The 27,554-nt window shown below is 45.2% G+C and overlaps 1 protein-coding gene across 1 annotated transcript in view; it reads left to right on the forward strand.

The window, feature by feature from the left end:
• The first annotated feature begins 2,314 nt into the window (after positions 1-2,314).
• baz1b (bromodomain adjacent to zinc finger domain, 1B) overlaps positions 2,315-27,554 on the forward strand; it is a 30,196-nt gene continuing 4,956 nt past the window's right edge. Inside the window, exons 1-15 of the mRNA XM_080547851.1 lie at positions 2,315-2,452; positions 3,996-4,112; positions 5,294-5,438; positions 8,188-8,446; positions 15,866-15,987; positions 16,434-16,631; positions 16,740-16,916; positions 17,617-19,189; positions 21,386-21,524; positions 23,219-23,367; positions 23,590-23,695; positions 23,917-24,015; positions 24,433-24,616; positions 26,580-26,768; positions 27,356-27,503. Of these exons, the coding sequence (XP_080403977.1) occupies positions 2,331-2,452; positions 3,996-4,112; positions 5,294-5,438; positions 8,188-8,446; positions 15,866-15,987; positions 16,434-16,631; positions 16,740-16,916; positions 17,617-19,189; positions 21,386-21,524; positions 23,219-23,367; positions 23,590-23,695; positions 23,917-24,015; positions 24,433-24,616; positions 26,580-26,768; positions 27,356-27,503 (3,727 nt within the window). The 5' untranslated portion in view covers positions 2,315-2,330. The remainder of the gene's footprint in view (positions 2,453-3,995; positions 4,113-5,293; positions 5,439-8,187; positions 8,447-15,865; positions 15,988-16,433; positions 16,632-16,739; positions 16,917-17,616; positions 19,190-21,385; positions 21,525-23,218; positions 23,368-23,589; positions 23,696-23,916; positions 24,016-24,432; positions 24,617-26,579; positions 26,769-27,355; positions 27,504-27,554) is intronic.

A 27,554-nucleotide genomic window follows, 5' to 3' on the forward strand; every position in this document is an offset into this window, starting at 1 on the left:
CCTTGCCCCGCTAGTTGCCCCCCTATTTGTAGGCAATTAATCTAAAAAAAGAAAGTGGTGTTGAAAGTTCATTATATTTCTCCGTAGTTGGTGAAAACGTCTTTACTCACCAGTTTAGAATTCACTTTCCCCCCCCTGAATAAAGAGAACATGGTTGCGCCCGCCAATTTGAATCCCACCAGTGACGTCACCAACGGTCCTGCCTCTGGTCTCTCACCGACGCTGCTGCTGCTAAGCGACGGGTCTTTTCATTTGTTTATCTATGTTTATCTATGTTTTTTAAACATCTCTACATGACTGCATCACACGTTTAACACTAGAACAGCTGTGAGTAAAGTGAGTAACGAAAAAAAGTATATCTTTGCACTCGATCAAATTTCACGACCCTCCTTTCATGACTTGTCCTAGATATGTGCGTTCTACCACCCGGTATCCTTACATTTTCAACATCTCATCAGGATAAGCTAATATAAAGCTGTTTTGCAGTTTTTCTGTGTAGGAAGCAGGCTAATTTACAAGCGGCGCCAACTAGTGGTCATTGTGTGTAAGTAGCAGCTTGAGAAGCCATCAGGGTTCCAGGAGCGGGCAAGTTTGCTAACGTTAGCCTAGATAGCTAGCGTGAGCTAACACCTTTGATGCCACTCACTGTATGAATGAATGAATGGTCTTTATTGTCATTAATACAGTACAGGTACCATACAACGAAATTTAGGAGGGGGGGCTCCCCTGGTGCTAGGTAAAAAGACTAAAAACAAGAGGTCCAAGGGTAAAACAAAAAAGGGAAAAGTCAAGGGCAATATTAAAAAGATGGGTTTTTAGTCTTGACTTGAACATATTTGCTGAAGTTGCATCTCTAATGTAAACTGGCAGGGAGACACAATCTGGAGCATAAAATGAGAATGCAGCCTCACCAAATCTCTTCTTTTGTACAAAAGATGATCCTCATAGCCCACAACTCCACATAAAACAGATAGGGAATACCATAGCCTCACAGGAAAAATAGAACATGAAAAATATAGTTTTATATTTATATTTATTAATATGTTTTAATAAAGTACACATTTTTAGCATAGAGGAAATGTGATTATTTGTCTTATTCACATTAGATGCCTCTACACAAAGGTATAGGCTACTGTAAAGCTACAGTTACAGTATGGAAGTTATTGGTGTTTGTGTTAAAACGATGCCAGTGTTTTACATTACATTTTGTTGATTACAACTCACTGCATCTGCAATCTATTGTTTCCCTATTTCAAAATGGTGCCTTTTGAAATGTTGAAAAGCTTGTCAATGGACACAATGCAGTGAGTCAGCTGTCAAACAATGTTTTATTTGACTAAAACCACATCACTGGAAAAAAAACATGACAAAGATAAAATTAGTACACAAACAACACAACAACCATGGCTGTCTTTGAAGAGTGAAATTAACGGTATTTAATTAATGGACATCATGCGTCTTTGTTTTAAAACGTCACCACATGACCTTTAACCTTACACACTATTTGGGGCGTGACAACTAATTCGGGCTGTCCGAACACGACTAGGGGAGTGACAGACTGTAAAAACCAATGAGTGATCGCTGCAGTGGGCGCTGTACTGGGCGAGACCAATCAGAAGCGAGAGAAGGCAGGACGTCATGACGCCACCTGACGCTTGCTCGCTGCCGGGGAAACGGACGGGGACGTTTTAGGGCTGTGCGGAATTTCACCGGCGGTAGTGGGAACTCCCGCCATTTATTTCAACAAGGAATTAACCTCTTGTTTGTTTGCATATTACTTTATTAACAACGTGAAACTAAATTTGTGACAGTACAGAACAATCAATTACAACAGAAAGCGAGACTGGGAAAAAAGTCGTTATATAAAAGAGGCCTAAGTCTTAGTAGAAGCCGGGGTGTAGAGTGTTGGAGCCAGACCGCCTAACGGGAGCCTCCGCTGTGGACCTCTCTGTCAGCCTCTCCATCCATCCTCTCGGACATCCTCTCCAAGTTTCCTCCGTAGTACCTGAAGAGTCAACTTAAGATCAACTAAGTTGTTGAATAACCATGGCAGCACCCCCGGCGAACAGAACCAGGATGCGATGTGGCTGGTAGCTGAAGGGCTGGAGTCTGTTATTGTTTTGCAACGAGGATTTAGCTGCTAGCATCAACTAGCTATACTAGCATACAGCCAGGGTATAGCTTACTGCTGCTACACGTTGAATGCTCCGGGGAGGGAACGTGGAAGAACGAACAGTGCTTTGGCTTGGTGATCATCATTAGAGACTTGGTATACATGCTCTTATTTTGCCTGGTTTTTGTGCAAGGTGATTTATTTGACCCATTCAGCGATGGCACCGTTGCTGGGCAGGAAGCCCTACCCGCTGGTTAAGCCGCTAGCCGCCCAGCCAGGAGGCCCAGAGGAGGAGGTCTACATCATCGAACACACCAAGGAGGCCTTCAGGAACAAAGAGTATCCTTCTAACATTATGATCAAAGCACAGCTCAGTTTGGGTGAACTAACTAATGATCTAACTAACTAACTCATGATCGAAGCACCGATTGTTAGGCACTATTAGGTCTATTCCATGCTAATCAGATTGGGATGTTTGATTATGTCGATTTTGCGCTGTGCTGTGGGCTTTGACATGGCTCCCCTGTGATGTGTCGTGTGTGTGTGGACACTTGGTTTGCTTAGCAAACCGGTCACTTTTTTTAACGCCGTGACAAGTTGCCCCTGTCCCGTGCTCTCTGTTAGAAGGAGTTGGCTATAATAAGATATCCAGTGATCCCGCAACCTAACTGTAAGCCCCTTGTTCAGCTTTTGCTTGATCTTTTCACTTGCTTGAGTTGATGGTCGTGACGCCTCTGTGGTGGAGTGGCACGTTTGCAGCTCCACCACATTAGCTGCTCAGGGGGCTAACCAAGCTACTGTCAGAGCCACACAGGCATGGGCGTTGGTAGGGTAAAGCTCTACTGGGGCACAGACCCCCCCCCCCCCCCCCATTATTTAAATGCAAATGCAATTTTGTAACCCTAACCCTTCGCATGGGATTAGTGTTATTTGGGGACTTCTGGTAATGTGTAATAATTACAGGGGTCGCCTGTTCTTAATCTCAAAAAATGTCTGTAAACATTCCACCGCAAATGACCTACCATCATTTGTTGGACGAATGACTACATCAAACAGAGAACAATGGAGGCTGCGATGGAATTAATATTATATTTGTTTGTTTATTTGTTTATTATATTTATTGACATTGTATTAGCTATAAATTACTCTTTGTGAGTCCAATACCTGTTTTTCTTCATAGCGGCCATTGCGCTTGTAGTTCATGAAGCGGATGTTACACAGAGCCATGACATCATATCCGGGGGAATGTCAGTAAATTCCAGTAAAACACAGATTATCAAAGCGTACGCGCCTGTCGATCACCCGTACGCTTTGATAATATCTTCACTCACGATCATCGAGTCTAGTCTCGCGCCTGCGCCGTCTGTTGTTCTTCCTGCACACAGGTAAAAATATCCGGGATCGAGCAGCGTCGTCAACCCGGCGAAAGTTTCACTTGGTCCGGACAAGTAAAACGGCGTTAATGTCGAGCCCTGGTCTACCGCTTCAGGCAGGTGAACCGCTTCAGATGGTTCACATTTACAGTTGTCATAAACTCTGCCAGAATACCAGGACAACACTGTGTTCTTCGGACCCAGACCAGATAACTCGTATTTTGTGTTTTTGTGGATTACCGTACAATCTGTCTCTGTCATAAAGTTATCCAACCGTATGCTTGTAGTCGGACTTGTAGTTCCTCCTGCCTGGCCTTTTAATTATTGAGTTCAGTCGCTACATGATCCATTAGTTATGAAGGAGGGGTCTACATGACCCATTAGTTATGAACGAGGGGTCTACATGACCCATTAGTTATGAAGGAGGGGTCTCGTGCACTGGCGAGTCGACTGAGTGAATGTTTCTATCCAAATGGTTTTGGGATGTTTTCCTGACGAAATGGCTACAGAGAGCACGAGGCACGACTGCAGAGGTACAGCGAACGCATCTGGACGTGCAAGAGCACCGGCAGCAACCAGCTCACACACAAGGAAGCCTGGGAGGAGGAGCAGGAAGTCACTGAACTGTGAGTATGAGAGACATTCCGGATTGTTTTCTTAAATGTATCATCAGTCAGTCTGCTCCCTGTAATGTTTTGGTTGGAATTCTTTGTTAATCACCTAACCTGTGAGCAACCAAAGTGTCTGTGTTAGTCACACATGGCTGTTCATATAACTTCACATGAAATACTCACACTGCTTCATGTTAAATCAAAAACCCTCAATTCAGAAGCCTAACATATCACTGCAGCTCCTACACACACACACACACACACACACACACACACACACACACACACACACACACACACACACACACTGTCTGCTTGTGAAGGTCACATCATTCACAGCCGTGTCGTTATTGAACAACCACAGGGCCGCTCCTACCATTCTATTGGCAGGGTGAGTGATTGAGACTGCTACACCAGTGTAGACTGGTGATGATGCCTTTTTGATTTAGGAACACAATGAGAAGCAAAACTAGCCCGTGTGCTCTTGCTTGATATATTTTAGGACAGCATGTCCGTGTTAGCTTAGCTACACTGTGCGCTAGAAAGCTAAGTGTGTACATGTTTCTGACCTCGGCACAGCGAATCACAGCCCACAGCCCAGGCAGGATCAGCAATCGTTGATGTGTTTTTGCTAGATCAGCCGTTGTTTGAATTGGCTCCCTCTGCTGGAGAATTTGTGGTCCAAACAATTCAGTGTTTAGACTAGGGCCTTAATGAAATGCATATCAGTTGATGAGCAGCACTGTTTAGTTAATCAGTGTATACAGTGTATGTATAAAACCAGCATGTATGCAATTAATATTTTGAAAGAAAGTGCACCTATAAGGGTTATTTCCTATAAACCTCAATATTGGTTGGGTGTTGTTAACACTACAACAGCCGTGTCTATTTTATCTACTAGTAGAGCCGCCTTTTTAGAATGTAAATCTGCTATCTACACACAGAGATCACTAGAGGGCGCTTCTTTTTTTCCGCCTGCCTCCTACACAGAAAAACTTCAAAACAGCTTTATACTATCTTATCCTGAAGTGATTTTGAAAATGTAAGGATACCGGGTGGTAGAACGCACATATCTAGGAAAAGTCATGAAAGGAGGGTCCTGAAAATTGATCGAGTGCAAAGATAGATTTTTTTTTACGGCTCTTCTAGGGTTAAAAAGCTGATGTGAGAAATGAGGAATGCTTCTTTCTATCCAGGCTTCAGGAAGAGTACCCTCTGTGGTTTGAGAAGCCCGTCCTGGAGCTCGTCCACCACAACACCGTGTCTCTGGACAAACTGGTCGACCAGGCCTGGGTGGAGATACTCACCAAGTACGCTGTAGACGAAGAGTGTGACTTCCTGGTGAGTTCAGTGTTAATAATAGTCATAATAATAATAATAATAATAATTCATTGTATTTATATAGCGCTTTTCCGGGCCTCAAAGACGCTGACAAAATGGGAAAAACAGAAAACACAGAAACAACAAGCAACAGATAACATGAACACAGAGTTAACGAACAGGCACAGGGAACAATTAACGCAGCGATGTCCAGGGGAGGAGGGGGGTGGCAGGGAGGGTAGGGTAGGGGAGATGGTTAGGGGTAGGGGAGGTTGTATGCATTAATGCTGCCAATGTTTTCATATGATGAAGTGGTAGCTAGGTAGTCATGAATAAGTGGAAGAAATGACAGAGATGGGTAATAGTCTACATAGAATTACCGCAATCCTATACATAACCCTTTTCAAATGTTTTTCTTAAAAAGCCGTAAAGTCTAAAATCCAGCAATCCAATATACAAGGCCTAAAAAGGTCACAAATTTCAGTTATTCGGTCAAAAGATGAGGTGCTAGGTCTTAAACATGAGATCCTGCAAGGAAATCAGTCTGACCACATCTATTTACGCAGAAATTAATCAAGCTGGAACCAAAAAAAGGGAATTCGCTTCCTTTTTTGTCTGTATGGCAGTGAAATCCCTAATTTCATCACCTCGAGGATGACAAAAAGCTATCATATGGTGTCGCGAACAGGTCTAAAATTCTATTCAAAGAGGTCTAAAAAAGGTCTAAAAAGGTCTTGAATTTGACTTGTTGAAACTTGTAGGAACCCTGATTTATGAAAGTGGAGAAGATGATGAAAATAGTTGAAGATGTGCTTATTTGAATGTTGGTGCACCTCAAACTAAATAGCGGAGAAAATCACCCTGAATCAAACCAGACGGTGCTTCACCGTGCTGGCTAGCTAGTTAGCTTCTAACAAAGACCATCGCTATGTAACATATCTAACATTTGCATGTTTAGATTGAACATGAAAAAACACATAAAACTAGATGATCACACAGTCTTTGCTTTTGAACAGTCTTAAAACTTTTGTTTACAGAGTTCGCTGACAAATTATTTAGTATTTTATGTATTTCAGGGCTCGACAGTGCGACTGTTTTGGTCGCATTTGCGAGTGAATATATTTCTGTGCGACTTGGAAATACATTCAATCGCACCAGTGCGACTAAAAGACTGCTGAACTACTGTCATGCGCAGTCAAACATATGTGTATAAGCGATGAGGGAATGAAAACAGTGAACAGAAACGCGTGTCGCAGAAATGCTTCACGCGAGTCCTATATGCGCTTAAAATGCGCATAACGGGTATATGGGATACAGCTCTCATAGTTTGTAGCGCTGTGTTTTGTTAGCCGCTAGCTGCTAGCAGCGTTTGCTTCCGGTTTCATTACAAAGAGGTTAACCCTATATGTGCCTGACGTCTAACATTCAAATTACTCTAACTTCATATTTTTTCGGATTTCAATGTATGACACATCATTTGAAAGCTTATGATTCGTAGTTCCAATCCACAACACGTCACATTTGAAAGTGTTTATGTAATTTTTTTACATTTGAAAGTGTTTTGTTTATATATATTTATATTATACAATTTACCAGTCATATTCTGGAAAGTGTCTAAATGTTAAAGTTCCATAAGTATAAGCAAAATAACGTAACAGTTTGTAAATAAATAGTAGCATAAAAAAAAAAAAAAAAAAACGAACCGTGAACCGTGACCCAAAAACCGAGGTTCATACCGAACCGTGGGCCAACTGAAATTAATATTCTTACTTCCCCTTTACATTGTGTGAGTCTCCATTTTTATTACGGCCAAGAGCCGGTTATGATCATTTTGATATGTTATGATTATGATAATTTGTTGTCGTTGTTGACGAAAATTGCACAATTTTCATTGTGCTACTGAAATTCTTGGTGTGCTACTACATTTTTCAACATGGTAGCACAGTGCTACCTGGGGAAAAGGTAAGCGTCAAGCCCTGTATTTAATGATACTAAAACTGTTGTTTGTTATATTGAGTGGGCTCTTCAACACTTAAACTTTCGTAATATGAAAATGTTTTAAAACACACACACACACACACAAAAAGTTTTTGTAATTTCCACGACTTTACGATTCCTGACTTGTGTCGCATATTGCGTGTTGTCATCTGTTGTGAGTTTGGAGGAGGTGGTGGTGGCACTGGTTCATCTCGTGGCGGTGTGGCTAAAGTAATACGTTATCATATCAAATGTCGTAATTCGGTTGTTAAGTCTGCAATTTCCGGGTCCAAATAAAAAATTCCCTGCACCAGAGTACCAGTCTACTAAAGCAGTAGAATGACAGTTCAATCATTTTTTAGACTCAGATCTATTCATACAACAAGGGACACAGCACTTTCCCGTTTTCCCCATATTGTCAGCGCCTTTGAGTCTCGGAAAAGCGCTATACAAATATAATGAATTATTATTATTACTGCGGCATTTCGAAGAGAGCGCCTCAGCCAAAGTTGGACCCGGAAACACGTCACGACGTAACAACCGAATAGGGTGCAAAGAAGAGAAGAGACCCTTTTGTAGACCCACCTTTTGACTAATTGATTGTTTTCAAGTAATACTGTCAGATCCTTGAAATGAATCAAATGAGCACCACAAAGAGCCCACCGCCGATCCGTAGACTGGCTTTAAATAAACCCAAAGCTGTAAGAAGAAGTCCCACGTTTGAATGTTTGTCATGAATTCACATACGGGTTACGCTACATCATTCATACAGGGCAATCTGTCTTGGTTTCAGGTGGGGAAGGAGAAGAGTTTGCGTGTGAAGGTGGTGAAGGTGCTTCCCCTTGATAACCCAGAGGGGGAGACGGCGGAGAAGAAGCTGGAGGGGGCATGCGACTCTCCCTCGAGTGACAAAGAGAACGCCAGCCAGGAGAACCAGAAGAAGAGCGCCAGCCAGGAGAACCAGAAGAAGGAAACACCGCCCAGGGAGGAGGAGAGCAGCAGAAGGGAGGAGAGCAGCAGAAGGGAGGAGGGCAGCAGAAGAGAGAGTCTCAGTAAGTCAAAATAATCATCTTTTCACATTTGTTTTACATTTTTGGCATTTAGCAGACGCCTTATTCCAAAGCGACTTACAATCAATACAGGGCTTAAAGTACTCCGGCACAGTGCCGGATTTCCGGCGCGGGAGAATAAAATAAAATAAAAAAAAACTGCAATTGCGGCATTGCGCCGACGTGGTGGCGGGGGCGCTGTTTCACAAATAACTTAGCTTTCGTGTTTGCTAGCGAAACAGCTGATAGTTGATGTTGACTGCTCAAGGAGAATACATATTTGAAAGTACAGAATGCCTGAGAGCCTTATATTGCATTATATTACATTATATTTTGAATGGCCATCTGGTGCCTGAATATTGTTTTTTCCTTTACATATATAATGACATTTCCATCATAAATTGATGGCAAAAGGGCACAAATTGGTGCATATCAATTCACCAGAATGCAAGAAATTAAGTGTTTGATGCTCGTTTAAGGACCCCCAGACAGCCCTGCTTCATGGGTCCCCCCCGATGTCAAACACCACTGGTACCACCTCCGCCTCATTTTGAGCCAGGAAAAACCCTGAGTAGTGACGGGAAGCCTTATGGGACGTGGTGCCAAGAAGGAGAATATAAGTGATAGTGGCTTAATAAGTAATCAGTTTGTTCTTTTAAAGACATGCATATATTTTATTCTGTATTGTTATAGTGATAGTGGCTTAATAAGTGATGCAATCAGTTTGGCCTTTTAAAGACATCTAATTATTTATTTATTTTATTAAGTATAAAACAGTATTATGAATGAATGGTCTTTATTGTCATTACAGTTTTTCCCAATTGCTAAAACACAAAAGCCAATTCTCTAAACCAAATGACCAGTTCTCGAAACACATTTAATAAAACTAGCTCCCATTTGCCAAAACCATAAACACATTTCACATGAAGACACAATTCACAAAACACAATCCTCCTTTTCTCATAAATCTAAACACATTTTGTCTTGCTAAAACACAAGTTGCAAAAAACTCTGCTCAAAATGTCAAATTCTCAAATTAAAGTTCATGTGATGCAAAATGCTTGCCACAGTCAGCAAAATTGTAACACAATGAACACACCTGGCTTCATTCATTAAACATAACGACTCAAAATTTAAGACACTTGTTGCAAATGATTGTGGTGTGTGTGTGTGTGGTATAGTTCCATAAATAAATAAAAAAACATCACACCCTGAACATTGTTTTCAGTGAGTATTGTTGTGTGTAATGGATCCTCTGTAGTGTTTGCAATGAGTTGTGATACAGTACAGTATTGTACATGTTACGGTACATGTGGGAATACGGTAACAGTTTTCAAACCTTTATTTACGTTAAACTCGATAGGACAACAGTGCAACAACTTCGCGGCTGAACTTTAGTAAAATTTCGGACATCATATGCCATTTAAAGGGGGGAAATAGATATCTAAAAATGCATGACTATCATGCAAAATCAGCCTTACTGTAATGTAAAATATGTAATGTTAGATATAACGTTAGACAGGGAGCGCAGATTTATTTTTATGCATGACTATCATACATGTGGGAAAACTAGGGTTAGGGTTAGGTGCTAGGGTTACAGTAAGGTTAGGGTTAGGATTAGGGGTAGGGTTTGAGTTTGAGTTTTGAAGAGAGAAGGTGTGGTTTTGCTTATGTAGCTTTAGAAAAGTGTGTTGTGTTTAGAGTTTTGGGAATATGGAGGAAAGTTTTGTGAAATGTGTTTTAGCAATTGAGAAAAACTGTAATACAGTACAGGTACCATACAACGAAATTTAGGAGGGGGGGCTCCCCTGGTGCTTGGAAAAAGACTAAAAACACGAGGGCCAAGGGTAAAATAAAAAAGGGGAAAGAGCTGGTTTACATAAATAAAGGCTATGTACACTATCTACTATATTACTATACTATACAATAAAACACTGTGCTGTACTCTATATTAGGGCTGCAACGATTAGTCGACTAGTCACGACTAATCGACTACGAAAATTCGTCGGCGTGAAATGTTGTTGTCGACTAATCGCATAAAAAAAATTGTTGGAAAAAACGTTTTTTTTTTTTTTTTTTTTTTTAAACGGGAGCCATGCAAGAATCAGCTGGGTAAGTTTTAGCTAACGTTGTTAGCCAACTGGCTAACGTTATATTGTTAGGGTCGTAATGTTTATGTTAGCTTTACTGTTACATGTTGGAAAACAACGTCTCATGGACAGGGCTGTACATGCTATGAGCGTTTGTGCTATTAATTTATTTGCCCTGTGGCACGCATGTGACAGACAGAGGCGCTTGTATGTAACGTTACGTAGCAGGGGTTTTCCATGTTGAAGCCAGGAGAACGCGAGATGAAATGAAGTGAGGGGTGGTCGCTATTAAAATACCAGGTAGTCATGGTGGATGATCATGAATGATGCTTGATAAGTGAATGCTATTTCAATTATGTTGAGTCCACCAGCGAGCTGTCTGTAAGATAAACAGCGCCAAGCGTAGCCTACTAACGTGAGCTGTCTGTAGTCTAGCCAGCAATGCTAGCTAGCCAGTCAACTAGCTCTGTGAGCAGCTGTAGCTTGGCGTAACGTTAGGTTAGATAGCTAGTTAAGCCGGATTTATGCTTCTGCGTCGCCATTTACGCGCAGCGAAAAGCCACACGACTAATCGCGACTAATCGAAAAAATAATCGACAGATTAGTCGACTACCAAAATAATCGTTAGTTGCAGCCCTACTCTATATGCTATAAATATCCTAACTTTTCCTATATCTGAACCTTAACAAGGGTTGTCATATTGCACATAGTATTGTTGCACATTCATTTAAAGTATTAATGCATTTTAACATTGAGACATATATTTTGTATTGACTATAAAATAGTATTAATGCATTTAAACATTGAGACAAGAAGCTGTCTTCTGTACCCGCTCTCCCAATATCTCAAACTGTGACCCCCCTCCCCAAGAAAAAGTTTCAGGCACAGGATTTTTTCCCACTTTAAGCCCTGTCAATACATTTGACTAAGGAAGTGAATCATCAATCCACCAGTTCTAGCAGGAGGCGTAATCTAGCTCAAGCCAGGGGCCACTGGCAGTCGTCGTGGAACGGCCGTGTTATGTTTGCCTTTTGGTTGACAGCAAAAGAGGGAGGGAGAGAGGAGGATAGAGAAGGAGAGAGAGCAGGATGTCCAAATAATGCTTCAGAGTGTGTAGTAACCAACACTGCTTTTACACAGAGGGTTTCAGGGCTCGACATTAAGGCTTGTCCGGGACAAGTACATTTTATGTTTGGACAAGTAGACTTCCTCCTGCACTTGTCAAAACAAAGAGAAAAATGAATAAATCGATATGTATTAATTAGGGCTGCAACGATTAGTCGTCATAATCGACGACGTCGATCATAAAAACTTGTCGACGTGGAATTTTAGTGTCGACGCATCGTATTAAAAACACACGAGCCGATAATACAGAGCCGCGCTGTTCATTTGTAATTGCAATGCACTACAGGAACTGCTGGGGGCAGTGTCACGTCTACAACTCTAGTAGCCTACTAACAGCATACGGCAAAGAAGGGGGATGACTGCTGTTGTCAAGCCAAAGGTTCTTTATATAAAACCTGCTACTGACATACACCTTCGATCACTTTACATTCATTCAACAAGCTGTTAGATATTCACTTTCTATTCTGGACAACGTTACAATTCGTCGCATTTCTCATAGACAACAAACAAAATGTCAACTTGTATGACGGTAGTCTTGCTGCAAGGCATTGTGGAACCTGCAGTTCTAGCCGTTCTTAGCCAACACAACAGAAATGTAGTCAAATGTGTTGATTTCCGGGTTTCGCGTATATCAAGGCTGCGTTCGTCAACATCTCTCTGAGCTCCTGGGCTCGACGTCACAGAGCAACCGAGTCATTTGATACTATGGTTGAAGGGGGAACAAATAAGAACTTTGAGTTGTTATTTTATTTAAAAACATTTGCACATTACCAAGTTTATATTTGCACTTCAGTGTTTCCTCCAGGAATTTTTACCATGGTGGCGGGTAGTGCTGACCGCGCGCGCGCGCGATTTTTTCGCGTGCACGCGCATGAAACGCGCACGCGCGCTCAAAACAACGACGTCATTTCAGCCAAAACTCGAAAATAAAATGTTTTCCTGTAAATTAAAAACAAGGGTAGTCCGTCCGTCCGTCCCTCTCTGGAATGGAATGGAATGGACTTTATTTGTCATTGCTACAGTACAGGTACCAGACAACGAAATGGTCCATTAAATAAAATGACACGGTTCAAATGTTCACGCCGGCAGTCCGGCTCTCACACATACTGGCAGCGTCCCGGTCTGACTTAGCTCTCGTTTGTGCACGGCTTTCTTTCTTTCCTTCCTTCCTTCCTTCCTTTATGTGAAGTGGCCGGTCCCGGGCACAGCTGCCTCGCATCCGCTCAACGAGCCCGGCGGTTCGGTGCTGCGCTGATTAGCGGATGCGGGACAGCTGTGTGAGCGGATCGCTCCATCTCTCATCTTGATGAAGATGAATGATCTTTATTGTCATTGTAACAGGTACAACGTAATTTAAATGAGGAATCACAAAACAGTTTTGCAAGCGCGTCGCTTCGCGCTTGTGGGTGTGTCTAGCGCTGTGAAGGTCTGAAAAGCGGCCTAAATCTTTTTTTTTTTTTTTGGGTTGAGAAATCTGCATGGTGGCGGAGGAAATTCCATCGTGGCGGACCGCCACGATGAAATGCATGTAGAGGAAACACTGCACTTTCATTTGTATTATTTAATTTATTTATTATTTATTTTGTTTAATTGAAACAGAGATTGATTATTGTATGTATTAAATGTTTTGGAAGGTCCAAATTCAAATATTTCATGAGTCATTATTTGAATTTGCAATGGGAACGTATGTTAAGCCAGAGAAACTGGACAACAGGGTGACATTCACAGGTGTGCAGACTTGAGAAAGTGAGGTACAACATGCACTGGAGCCCGCGGCCACTGCCGCGGCCACACGACTAACGGCGGCTACACACTAGACGATTTTAACCCCGATTTAGCTGTCGCCGACCAGTTTTTGCGGTCGGCGACAAAATCCTCCAGTCGTTGCAAACCCGGGGACGCGCCGTCTCCGACGCTCGTTTAATGTGACAGGCTCAGAGACGCAATCGGAGGACCGCCGAATCCGTCGTTAGGGCCGTCGCAGGGCTCCAGATCTTTTCAAACATGTTTCATTTTATCGGCCGACGGAATCTACATTCTGCTAGTCTGAGATGGGCAACGACCCGTGTGGACAGCACAGCCAATGAGAGGTCGGGGAAATGAGTGATAATAGCCTTTAGCTACGGCGCTAGTTGTTGTGCTAGGTGCATTGACTGACTGTGTCCGCGAATGCTATGCTATTGTTGTGCTAGGTGCATTGACTGACTGTGTCCGCGAATGCTATGCTATTGTTGTGCTAGGTGCATTGACTGACTGTGTCCGCGAATGCTATGCTATTGTTGTGCTTGGTGCATTGACTGACTGTGTCCGCGAATGCTATGCTATTGTTGTGCTAGGTGCATTGACTGACTGTGTCCGCGAATGCTATGCTATTGTTATGCTATGTTGAATGGTGTACTAGTTTCACTGAATAAATCGCGATTTCTTTCAAAGAAGGTAGCAGGTGTGTTTATGTCCATGTCAAGGAATCGTCCTGACCAAGTGAAGAATCTTGTAGTCTGTGAGCCCCCGTCGTTAACACATCCTGTAGTCTGCGCTGTGCTGCGACGTCTGCGCGCCGCTGTGACACGGACACCAGCACGACGGTCGTTTAGTGTGAGAGGCTCAGCGATGTTACAACTTGAAAAGTCGTCTAGTGTAATTGAGCCTTAATCGAGACTAATCGGGAAAATAATCGACAGATTAGTCGACTACCAAAATAATCGTTAGTTGCAGCCCTAGTATTAATAATCGCAAAAAATGAATTCCTCCTTCAGTTGTCCGATCGGAAAAGTAATACATTTTTTAAAGAGCTCCTCATTCTCGCTGCCTATGAGGTGGCGTAGCTTGTATCAGAAATTCTAATGCTATTGCATGTACGTAACCGTTATTAACTCAAAAGTTAATAGTCAACCTCAAAAGTGCCAACCTTCTTGACAACGAAGTTGGCTTGTAGAAATGTTACGTCCGTAGTGAAAGAAACTGACACGTTACTCATGCCAGCAAACACAATGTTCCTTCAAGCACCTAAAACTGTCCAGGTGCCAGGAAAAGCGGGAAAGGCAAAATGTCATTAGACGAAACACCAGCACTATTGCCGGTGTTCTGCCAATGTCTGCTGCCATGTCAATGTAGCTGCCTTGTCAATGTAGCTGCCTTGTCAATGTAGCTGCCTTGTCAATGTAGCTGCCTTGTCAATGTAGCTGCCTTGTCAATGTAGCTGCCATGTCAATGTAGCTGCCTTGTCAATGTATGCTGCCTTGTCAATGTATGCTGCCTTGTCAATGTCTGCTGCCTTGTCAATGTATGCTGCCTTGTCAATGTAGCTGCCTTGTCAATGTCTGCTGCCATTTCAATGTAGCTGCCTTGTCAATGTATGCTGCCTTGTCAATGTCTGCTGCCTTGTCAATGTCTGCTGCCTTGTTAATGTAGCTGCCTTGTTAAGCAATATGTCCGCTGAGTAGGGGAACGTGGGGTATGTTGTGACACACTGTCTACTATTTACTGGGCACAATACATCACAATGGTATAAATGTCATACCAAATGAAAGAAGGAAGTCTTGGAATCAAAACATGAATGCTGGCATGACCCCTTTATTTTAAACTTTGAAATGGAACATTCTCTGGTGTGCACGTAGATCCACAGTAATTGTTGGAATTGGAATGTAATGTAATGTTGTGTGTTAGTAGACAGACACACACGCACGTTGTCATATTTGGACAAGTAAAAGATAAGTTCACTTCTCCAAAGGACAAGTACCTGAAAAAGCTTAATGTCAAGCCCTGGGTTTGTAAGTAATCAACAAAAGTTGGGACACCTGGGGGGTGTTCCATCAACGTTGCTAAAGGTAAATCCAGGCTTGATACCCCACTGTAGGAATTGTTTGCATCAACTGTCAAGGCTTACTTTACTTTCATTGCTGCAGAAAAGCTGTACGTTTTTAACCCATCACTTGTTTCCTGAAAATGCTTTTTTAATAACTCAACATTATTTTTTGGTAACCTAAAGCTTTCCTTTAACCTCTGGCAAGTTTACCGCTTACCGTTGTTCCATTCCAGGTCATTCACTGGACTCGAACTGCTTACGTTTTAATAAAAAACGCCAAAATGTGTTCCAAAACTTTTGAACGGTTGTGTGTGTGTGTGTGTTGGTACAGAGAGGGCTACATAAATATGAATATACCACACATTACATTTAGTTTGATATTTAGTTTGTGTTTGTTAACAGGTGACCGGGCGCGCCGCTCTCCCAGGAAACTCCCAACGAGCGTAAAGGAAGAGAAGAAGAGATGGGTGATGCCCAAATTCCTACCACACAAATATGACGTGAAGCTCATCAACGAGGATAAGGTATGGCGTCCTCTCAACTGCTTTAACACTAGAACAGCCGTGCCTTTTTTACCTACTAAAAGAGCCGCCTTGGGGGTCAAATAGACCCCCTTTTTAGAATGTAAATCTGCTATTTACACACATCACTAGAGGGTGCTTCTTTTTTAGCTTGACTCATACACAGAAAAACTGCAAAACAGCTTTACACTATCTTATCCTGAAGTGATTTTGAAAATGTAAGGATACTGGGTGGTAGAACGCACATATCTAGGAAAAGTCATGAAAGGAGGGTCCTGAAAATTGATCGAGTGCAAAGATAGATGTTTATTTTTACTCACAGGTGTCACTGTGACCCCTCACGGCTCTTCTAGTGTTAACATGTTGATTACTCCCCTGGTCATCATCTGAGCTACTTTTATTCAACTGGTGTCTTTTTTTAACTTTTTAACCTTTCACCTTTCTCAAAGGTCATCAGTGACGTCCCTACAGACAGCCTGTTCCGGTCAGAGCGCCCCCCAACCAAGGAGATCATGCGCTACTTCATCAGACATTATGCACTACGGCTGGGGACGGGAGAGAGCGCCCCCTGGGTTGTAGAGGATGAACTGGTGAAAAAGTTCAGCTTGCCTAGTAAATTCAGCAACTTTCTCCTGGATCCACACAAGGTAACTCCTGGTGAATTTTGTGATCCAACCATGGCGTTGGTTTCACCTAAAACTAATATACTGTAGTGTTTTATGTGGGTAACTCATTATACTTGTTTACTTTATTAGTTTTTAGCTGATAACCCTTCGCCCAAGCGTAAGTTAACCCAATTGGAAGGCAAACCCAGCAAAAAACTGAAGATGGACACCTCAGGAGAGGAATCAGGGAACGAGAAGGGAGAGAAGAAGAAGAAGAAGGACTCTCTGAACATGCCCCTGAGCCCGACCATCTGGGGTCACATGCAGGTCTGTTTCGTTACGCCCATTCTAACATAGCGTCATTCACACATTTTGTTAAAGAATAAAGTAGACGCCGCATACTCTCGTTCCAGATGCAAAAAGTGTATATTAGGGTTTAGGGTCTTAACATTAGAACAGCCGTGCCTCTTTTACAATGCTACGCTGCTATTTACACACAACGACCACTAGTTGGCGCGTTTTGTAAATTAGCCTGCTTCCTACACAGAAAAACTGCCAAATATCTTTATACTAGCTTATCCTGATGTGATTTTGAAAATGTATTTCCACGTCCAACGTTGGCTGAGGCGCTCTCTTCGAAATGCCGCAGTAATAATAATAATTAATTATATTTATAAAGCGCTTTTCCGAGGCTCAAAGACGCTGACAATATGGGAAAAACGGGAAAGTGCTGTTCCCTTGTTGTATGAATAGATCCGAGTCAAAAAAATGATTGAACTGTCATTCTACCACTGGTACTCTGGTGCGGGGAAGTTTTTATTTGGACCCGGAAATTGCTGAACCTCACACGTGACGTCAGACTTAACCGAATACAGAACACATCGAGTTCACATTGAACAGGACGGCTGTCAAGAGCTTTATTTATCAATTTTAACAGTATCAGCCTATTTTGACCATTGATCACTCAATAAAAGTTTTGTCAGTTAAGACTTTACTAATATCTTTTGTGAATTTCTGCCTCTTCAAGATGAAAATGAACGGGTCCCCCTTGAAAGTGAAGAACTCTGGAACTCCCAAGAAAGGGGAGGGCGGAGGCTCGGCCCTTTCCACTCCCAAACTAAGCAAGAAGCCGGGAGACAAGAAATCCAACGACGGCAAGAAGAACAGCAAGAACGGCGCCAAGAACCTCAACGGTCAGAAGACGCCCAAAAAAGACGAGAAAGGCGGAGCCAAGAAGCCCAAGATGAAGCAAATGACTCTGCTGGTCTTGGCCAAGAGCGGCACCCCCGCTGGCAGCCCCAAGAAGAGAGCCCGCAGCTCCGGGCCGGGGACGCCCAAGCTAGGCAAGCCCCTGCACCCCATGGCCCTCCACCTCCTGCGCTACTACAAGGAACACAAGGGCAAAGAGGACAAGAAGAACGCCATGTCCTCGCTGATCTCCAAGGCGGCCAAGGCCCTGTCCCCGGACGACCGGGGCCGTCTGCCGGAGGAGCTGAGGGACCTGGTGCAGAAGCGCTGGGAGCTGCTGGAGCAGAAGAAGAAGTGGGCGTCCATGAACGAGGAGGAGAAGCAAGACGTGATCCGCAAGAAGCGCGAGGAGATCAAGGAGAAGCTGCGGGAGAAGGCCAAGGAGCGGCGCGAGAAGGAGATGCTGGTGCGCCGGGAGCAGCAGCGGCGGTACGAGGACACGGAGATCGAGTCGGGCAAGAGCCTGCCGGCGTTCAAGCTGGTGGACATGCCCGAGGGCCTCCCCAACGCCCTGTTCGGAGACGTGGCCATGGTGGCCGACTTCCTCAACTGCTACGCCGGGCTGCTGATGCCCGACGACCAGTACCCCATCACGGCTGTGGCTCTCATGGAGGCCCTGGCGGGAGAGAAGGCCGGGTTCCTCTACCTGAACCGCGTGCTGGTGGTCCTTCTACAGACCCTGCTCCAGGACGAGCTGGCGGAGGGCTACAGCGAGTTCGACATGCCCCTGTCGGAGATCCCCCTCACGCTGCACTCCGTGTCGGAGCTGGTGAGGCTGTGCCTGAGGCCGTGCGACGCGGACGCCCACGGCGAGGAGAGCGCCCAGGGCTCCTCGCAGGACTGGGGGGGGCTGGGGGGCTTCGAGGACGTGGTGACCAGCAAGTTCCTGGAGCGGCTGGAGGCCGTGGAGGTGTTCGAGCTGACGCCCCAGGAGAAGGTCAGCCTGCTGGGCGCGCTGTGCCACCGCATCCTCATGACCTACTCCGTGGAGGACCACGTGTACACCATGCAGCAGCGCTCGGCCGAGCTGTGGAAGGAACGGCTCGCCACGCTGAAGGAGGTCAACGACCGCAAGAGGGCCGAGAAACAGCGCCGCAAGGAGCAGGTGGTGGAGGTGAAAGAGGAGGGGGGAGGTGGTGGTGACGCACCCACACCCACACCCACAACCACGCCCTCCTCGACGAAGGCGGAGAGGAAGAAAGAGGGGAGCGCTAAAAAGGAAAGCGCCAAGAAGGTGAAGTTAGAGTTGGCCGAGCCGGAGGTGGAGGACATGATCAGTACGGTCAAGAGCCGGAGGCTGATGTCGGTCCAGGCCAAGAAGGAGAAGGAGGAGCAGGACAGACAGAACAAGGGTGAGTAGACATGTATGAGAGACAGACAGACAGACAGAACATGGGTGAGTAGACATATAGGACAGACAGACAGACAGAACAAGGGTGAGTAGACATGCAGGACAGACAGACAGACAGACAGACAGATATGTAGGACAGACAGACAGACATGTAGGACAGACAGACAGACAGATATGTAGGACAGACAGACAGACAGAACAAGGGTGAGTAGACATGCAGGACAGACAGACAGACAGACAGACATGTAGGACAGACAGACAGACAGAACAAGGGTGAATGGTGGGCTGGGGAGGTCCAGTGGTCTAGCACCATGGCCTGGGGTGGTCCAGTGGTCTAGCACCATGGCCTGGGGTGGTCCAGTGGTCTGGCACCATGGCCTGGGGTGGTCCAGTGGTCTAGCACCATGGCCTGGGGTGGTCCAGTGGTCTAGCACCATGGCCTGGGGTGATCCAGTGGTCTAGCACCATGGCCTGGGGTGGTCCAGTGGTCTAGCACCATGGCCTGGGGTGGTCCAGTGGTCTAGCACCATGGCCTGGGATGGTCCAGTGGTCTAGCACCATGGCCTGGGGTGATCCAGTGGTCTAGCACCATGGCCTGGGGTGGTCCAGTGGTCTAGCACCATGGCCTGGGGTGGTCCAGTGGTCTATCACCATGGCCTGGGGTGGTCCAGTGGTCTAGCACCGCGGTCTACAGTGCCACACATATGCCCATGTCGGCATGGGTTCGAATCGGTATTCAGTGCATCCCTAGTGAATTCTCTGTATTCCTTTTGATGTAAAGAAACTCATTGCAAATCAACAGATGAATGTTTGCGGCATTGTTACATTAACATATTTTTTTACATTTTTGCCATTTAGCAGACGCCTTATTCCAAAACGACTAACAATCAATACATTTGACTAATGCGGGGTACACAGTACACACATAAGGATTTTTTGGCCGGTTTTGGCCCGATTTTCGGATGTCTGAAAACAACAGAAAACGCCCGGTTATCAGATGGCTCTTAACATTTTCCTATCCGCTTGTTAAGTCGTGACGTGTTTCCGGGGCCAAAGTTGGCTGAGGCGCTGTCTTCGAAATGGAGAAATAAGAATAATAATAAATTATATTTATATAGCGCTTTTCCGAGGCTCAAATACCCTGACAATATGGAGAAAACGGGAAAGTGCCGTGTCCCTTGTTGAATGAATAGATCCGAGTCTAAAAAAACGATTAAACTGTCATTCTACCGCTGTAGTTAACAGGTACTCTGGTGCGGGGAATTTCTGGTTTGAACCCGGAAATGGCTAAACGTCACTTTTGACGTCAGACTTATTAACAAGCGGATAACAAAATCCTGTGGTGTGAGGTGTGTTAAGAGTCACTTCTCTTCAATTGTGCAATCAACTCTCCCGGCAACCTGCTCGGAAAATGGGCGTGGCCGGCAATCGTAAATGTGAAATGCGTTCAATACTTCCGACCAGAAACCATAGGGTTGCCAGATTGTTTGGTGAAATTAGCGGTTTTAGACTGTGGTTAGGGTGGAAAATGTCATTCCCATCTGGCAACCCTGCTCGCCAATCAAGAAGCGTGGGGAACGTGACTAGAGAGTTTGGAGTCTTTTTTATTATTATTTTTATTAGGTCTGTCGTAACGAAAATCTTTATGTCTGTGGGTTGCTGAAATGGGGAAATTCGCGCACACCACACACAACACGATCAAGGCTGTTCAAATCCAAGATTTTGTTTCTTCATGTGTGGGGTCTATCTCAGATAAGATTTCTGTTAAGATTTTGAAATTCCTTATGTGTGTACCCCGCTTAAGGAAGTGAATCATCAGTTCACCAGTTCTAGCAGGAAGAGTAATCTAGCTCAGGCCAGGGGCCATTGGCAGTCGTCATAGTTTTTTTTTACACTGGAGAGACAGTACAAGGAGGGCAGTAGAGTCTTAGTAGGCATAGTAAAGGGGAACAGCAGGTGTATCAGGAGACACAGTGCTGGGGGGTGGTAATGTCTCAGGAGGAGCAGTTAAGGTGTAGCCTGAAGAGATGGGTCTTCAGTCTCCGACGGAAGATGGGGAGTGAGACATAGCAGAATCACCGGAGAAGGCATACAGAATATGTGCAGCCTCGAACGCAGTCAGAGGATAGAAAGTTAAGAAGTATGCTCCAAGCTAGTGTCATTGACTCACAACCAGAGATCTCTTTCCCCCCTACAGAGCGCATGGAGAAAGAGGCGGAGGATGGGCGCGTCCGCAAGCAGAAGGCGTCTGCAGAGAGGGCCTTTCAGGACGGCATCACCAAAGCCAAACTGGTCCTGCGAAGAGTCCCACTGGGAACAGACAGGAACCATAACAGGTCAGTCTAACTCCCCTGGTGTAACAGGTCCAGTGTTTCCCCTAGGTTTGCTGCCTTGGGGGGGTGGCATGGACCGTGGCATGAACCCCCCCCCCCCCCAGGGGGTAAGACCCTGCCTCAAGTCATACCAGCGTCATGTCCAGGGGTGTACTTGTACATTAAGCCGCCTCACGCTACGGAAACAGGAGATAGGCTCCTGCCCTATGGGCCATTAGGCTCCAGAACCATCGGTTCTCAAGGCTACTTACTTATGTGGTCTTGACTACCTGTCCACTTTCTCACCTGGTTCTTCTCTCCCTCCCTATCCTCCTCTCTCCCTTTTGCTGTCAACCAAAAGGTAAACAAAACAGCCAGAGTATTTATAATCTAATAAGAGGCATAAATTGATCCATATCAATTTATAACATAATTATAATTGAATATTGGATTGCTGTGGGCAATCCAGTCAGATAATCTACTCTCTCACCTGAAAAAAAATCGTATGTCCAACTATAAAAAAACAGACATTTCCAATGCTTCAATCACCTGTCCATGTACTGTAAATATGCCATTATGGTATTACCATGAAGCCCAACTCTAGCAGAATAAGAAAGATAGTATCTACTAAGTAAGTAGTATCTACTTTAAGTAAAATAATAAAGTGCCTCCAGTTAGCTCTTTAGCTGGCAAGTGTGCAGGGAGACTAGCTCATCTCATCACCTCTGAGCTAGCTAGCTTGCTAGTTCTTTGACACTATTTACACTATGGAACTATAGTCAGACACTTTCTAGTCACGATAATAACGACCGATTTTAACCAACTTTCTCTGTCAGAACACTCAGCAATTATATTTGCTAACGTTTCAACTTGCTTACTTTCAATCTGCAGACATCACATCCGGCAAAAACTCTCGCGTCTCGCGCGCACAGCGCGAAGTGTGGAGATAGGTCTGGCTATGCGAGACTACGGCGGACTAACGTTACCAACGAGCCTATGGGCTTGCCACTCGCCAGATTCGGGTTGGGTGCGTTTAAAAAACGTGGATATTTTAGCCTGCTTGTCAGATGTTTGGTGTCTACGTCCGTAATAATTCCTCTTTCTTGGGGGGGCGGGGGATTCCGTTGGGAGGGCGGCCCGGCCCCCAAGGCAATGGTAGGGGAAACACTGAGGTCAGTCTGACCCTGGTGTAACAGGTCAGTCTGACCCCCCTGGTGTAACGGGTCAGTCTGACCCCCCTGGTGTAACGGGTCAGTCTGACCCCCCTGGTGTAACGGGTCAGTCTGATCCCCCTGGTGTAAAGACCGTCACGTCCGTGGCCCAGAGGAGATTACGGTGTCGAGGTTGCCTAGATGGTGTCATATTACCATTTTTGATTCCAGATCTTGAATGAATGATTGAATGAATGATCTTTATTGTCATTGAACAGGTACAACGAAATGTAAACCCTAGGTGCTAACAATCAACACTGTCCTAAGATAATAAAACACAGTCCTAAGATAATAAAACACAAGAATGAGACATAAATAGGGAGTTATAATTAGGGGGATAAGTAAACGGTAGGAATCTGAGAATGTATCTATTATGTGAACTTATAGACTTATATACACTATATGGCCTATTCACAGGGGGGTATATAGACAGGGGGGTGTTAGCATGTAACTATGTACTTTTTATAAACCTAGTGTGTTTAAAAACTTGTGTGTGTGTGTTTGCAGGTACTGGCTGTTCTCAGACGTGGTACCCGGTCTGTTCATTGAGAAGGGCTGGGTACACGAGAGCATCGACTACAACTACACACTGCCCCCCGGGGAGGAGACGCTCAAGGAAGAGGATGACGCGGAGGTGATGAAGGAGGAGCCTGAGGGTGAGTTTACTGTCGTCACATCCATTTGAATATAAACCCTAATTATTATTATATAATGATTGGAGCACTTTGAGCTGCAACATTGGCAGGAAAAGGGCTATACAAATAAAAAGTTATTATTATTATTATTATTATTATTATTATTACTATTGAACTATCACAGTTGAAACCCTGCCGTTTACTTGTACATGTAGACTCATTGTTTTGGTGGCCGTTTTGCAGATGGTGAGAAGGAGGACAGCAGTGTAGATGGTGAGAGAGCCCAACAGGGGGCGCTGGTAGCTGTCTGTATAGAGACCACCGTTCCCAAACAGGGACAAAACCTCTGGTAAGGAACCTAATTCAGAACATATTACGTATATTCAAAACCCTTGTTCCAGGTGTTGTATGCAGCATTCTGCATGCTTAGCGAACAGCTTCTGTTACCTCAGGTTCGTGTGTGACAAACACCTTCCGTTCTGTCAGGTTTCTGTTCTGTCAGGTTTGTGTGTGACAAACACCTTCTGTTCTGTCAGGTTTGTGTGTGACAAACACCTTCTGTTCTGTCAGGTTTGTGTGTGACGCTCCTCGCGACCTGGAGGAGCTGATGGAGAGCCTCCACCCACAGGGGGTGAGGGAGAGCGAGCTGAAGACCAAGCTGCAGTTCAGGTAAGGAGATGTGCTCTACACCAGGGTTCCCACGGGTCAAGTTCATTCACAAGTTTGTGAATTTGAGAAAAAGAAATCATGGTCTTAAATGTTTTTGAAAATAGACACGGGTCATTGAAAGTGTTTGAATTCCCCTCTCTCTCTCTCTCTCTAAAAATAAATAAATATACAGTATATACTTCTTTTTTTTTTTACTTTTTTTAAAAACAACTAGATCTGTCTCAAACTATACCGTGTTGGGTCCTTGAATTTGAGGGAATTGAGTCTTGAAAGTCCTTGAAAGGTGCTTGAATTTGATGTTTCAGAAGGTGTGGAAGGAACACCACAAGAACCCTCACTCTCAGTCAAGGAATGCCACCATCATTGCCCAGTAGCACATTCATTTTGACATAGATGATGTTGTTGCGTGTCACACAGGTACCAGGACATCCTCCACTCCCTCCACCTGGCCAGGAAGGGGAACCCGGGGCTGAAGACCTGTGACGGACACCAGGAACTGCTCAAATACCTGCGCAGTGACATCAAAGAGGTGGGCTCCCGCCTGCAGAAGGGCGGGCTGGGCTACCTGGACAACAGTTTGAGTTTGGAGTTTGAGGAGAAGGTCAGTGATCACATTGTTTAAATATACCGCCACTATATACAGGGTTCCTGCGCTGGTCTTAAAAAGCCTTGAAGTCTAAAATCCAGCAATCCGATCTATAAGGCCTAAAAAGGTCCCACATTCCAGTTATTCGGTCTAGAAATGAGGTGCTAGGTCTTAAAAATGAGATCCTGCAAGGAAATCAGTCCGACCACATCTATTTACACAGAAATTAATCAAGCTGGAACCCAAAAAATGCCAATTCGCTTCCTTTTTTGTCTGTATGGCAGTGAAATCCCTAATTTCATCACCTCGAGGATGACAAAAAGCTATCACATGGTGTCGCGAATAGGTCTAAAACTATATTCAACGAGGTCTAAAAAAGGTCTAAAAAGGTCTTAAATTAAACTTGTAGGAACCCTGTATATGCAGTAGGGTGATGCAATGACAATGCCCAAAAAGTGTATTTATTATATTTAAATAATGAATAGCCTGTCATAGATGTGTCTCAGTCTCTGTCTACCTTGAATGTTCTGTTTGTACCCTGACTCCTGTCTGTGTGTGTCCGTGCTCAGGTGTCTGACCTGTCTGTCTGTGTGTGTCCGTGCTCAGGTGTCTGACCTGTCTGTCTGTGTGTGTCCGTGCTCAGGTGTCTGACCTGTCTGTCTGTGTGTGTCCGTGCTCAGGTGTCTGACCTGTCTGTCTGTGTGTGTCCGTGCTCAGGTGTCTGACCTGTCTGTCTGTGTGTGTCCGTGCTCAGGTGTCTGACCTGTCTGTCTGTGTGTGTCCGTGCTCAGGTGTCTGACCTGTCTGTCTGTGTGTGTCCATGCTCAGGTGTCTGACCTGTCTGTCTGTGTGTGTCCGTGCTCAGGTGTCTGACCTGTCTGTCTGTGTGTGTCCGTGCTCAGGTGTCTGACCTGTCTGTCTGTGTGTGTCCGTGCTCAGGTGTCTGACCTGTCTGTCTGTGTGTGTCCGTGCTCAGGTGTCTGACCTGTCTGTCTGTGTGTGTCCGTGCTCAGGTGTCTGACCTGTCTGTCTGTGTGTGTCCATGCTCAGGTGTCTGACCTGTCTGTCTGTGTGTGTCCGTGCTCAGGTGTCTGACCTGTCTGTCTGTGTGTGTCCTCGCTCAGGTGTCTGACCTGTCTGTGTGTGTCCATGCTCAGGTGTCTGACCTGTCTGTCTGTGTGTGTCCGTGCTCAGGTGTCTGACCTGTCTGTGTGTGTCCATGCTCAGGTGTCTGACCTGTCTGTGTGTGTCCGTGCTCAGGTGTCTGACCTGTCTGTCTGTGTGTGTCCATGCTCAGGTGTCTGACCTGTCTGTGTGTGTCCATGCTCAGGTGTCTGACCTGTCTGTGTGTGTCCGTGCTCAGGTGTCTGACCTGTCTGTCTGTGTGTGTCCGTGCTCAGGTGTCTGACCTGTCTGTCTGTGTGTGTCCGTGCTCAGGTGTCTGACCTGTCTGTCTGTGTGTGTCCGTGCTCAGGTGTCTGACCTGTCTGTCTGTGTGTGTCCGTGCTCGGGTGTCTGACCTGTCTGTCTGTGTGTCCGTGCTCAGGTGTCTGACCTGTCTGTCTGTGTGTGTCCGTGCTCAGGTGTCTGACCTGTCTGTCTGTGTGTGTCCGTGCTCAGGTGTCTGACCTGTCTGTCTGTGTGTCCGTCCTCAGGTGTCTGACCTGTCTGTCTGTGTGTGTCCGTGCTCAGGTGTCTGACCTGTCTGTCTGTGTGTGTCCGTGCTCAGGTGTCTGACCTGTCTGTCTGTGTGTGTCCGTGCTCAGGTGTCTGATCTGTCTGTCTGTGTGTGTCCGTGCTCAGGTGTCTAACCTGTCTGTCTGTGTGTCCGTGCTCAGGTGTCTGACCTGTCTGTCTGTGTGTGTCCGTGCTCAGGTGTCTGACCTGTCTGTCTGTGTGTGTCCGTGCTCAGGTGTCTGACCTGTCTGTGTGTGTCCGTGCTCAGGTGTCTGACCTGTCTGTGTGTGTCCGTGCTCAGTTGTCTGACCTGGAGAACCTGAAGGACTTTGGAGAGTTGATCATCAGCATCCAGAGCTGTGTGATCAAGAAGTTCCTCCAGGGCTTCATGGCTCCCAAGCAGAAGAAGAAGAAGAAGCAGGGCGGGGAGGAGAGCAGCAGCAAGGCGGAGGAGGTGGACGAGGAGAAGAAGCTGGCGGAGGAGGCCAGGGTGAGAGAGGGGCTCTGGTCTTTATGCTTCATTTGTGGGTCTTTGTCCGTTTAGTGTCGGTCTCTCATGACTGTCAGGGTTCCCACGGGTCCTTGAAATCCTTGAAAGTTTGTGAATTTGAGAAAAAGAAATGAAGGTCTTAAAAGTTTTTGAAAATAGACATGGGTCATTGAAAGTGCTTGAATTCCCCTCTCTCTCTCTAAAAAAATTATATGTGTATTCAAAAATGTTTTACTTAGCTCGTCAACTAATAAATAAGTCTCTGTATTGCTTAACTTGACACATATTTCACAAATTGTTTTGCTGTGCTGTGGTAGAGAAGGCGAGAGACCATCTAGTGTTCACACATTCAAGCCTCTCTTTTTAATTGTTGTCTGTGAGCGGATAGTTCCTATTATATTCATTCTCATCTAGATCTGTCTCAAACTATGCCGTGTTGGGTCCTTGAATTGAGTCTTGAAAGTCCTTAAAAAGTTGCTTGAATTTGATGTTTCAGAAGGTGTGGGAACCCTGGACTGTGTTAGTCCTAGACTGTAGCTCCCTCACTACAGTTCAGCTGAAGGAGCAGTTCTCTCTCTGTCCTGCAGGTGGCGACAGCCGTAGAGAAGTGGAAGGCGGGGATCCGTGAGGCGCAGACCTTCTCCCGCATGCACGTCCTGCTGGGCATGCTGGACGCATGCATCAAGTGGGACATGTCTGCTGAGAACGCGTGCTGCAAGGTCTGCCGCAGGAAAGGTGGGTGACCCTCCACATCCTCAAGCTCCGTCATACAGAACCCCAGGGGGT

Source organism: Nansenia antarctica (assembly GCF_963989245.1).
Source record: "Nansenia antarctica genome assembly, chromosome: 17".
NCBI classification, from domain to species: Eukaryota; Metazoa; Chordata; class Actinopteri; order Argentiniformes; family Microstomatidae; genus Nansenia; species Nansenia antarctica.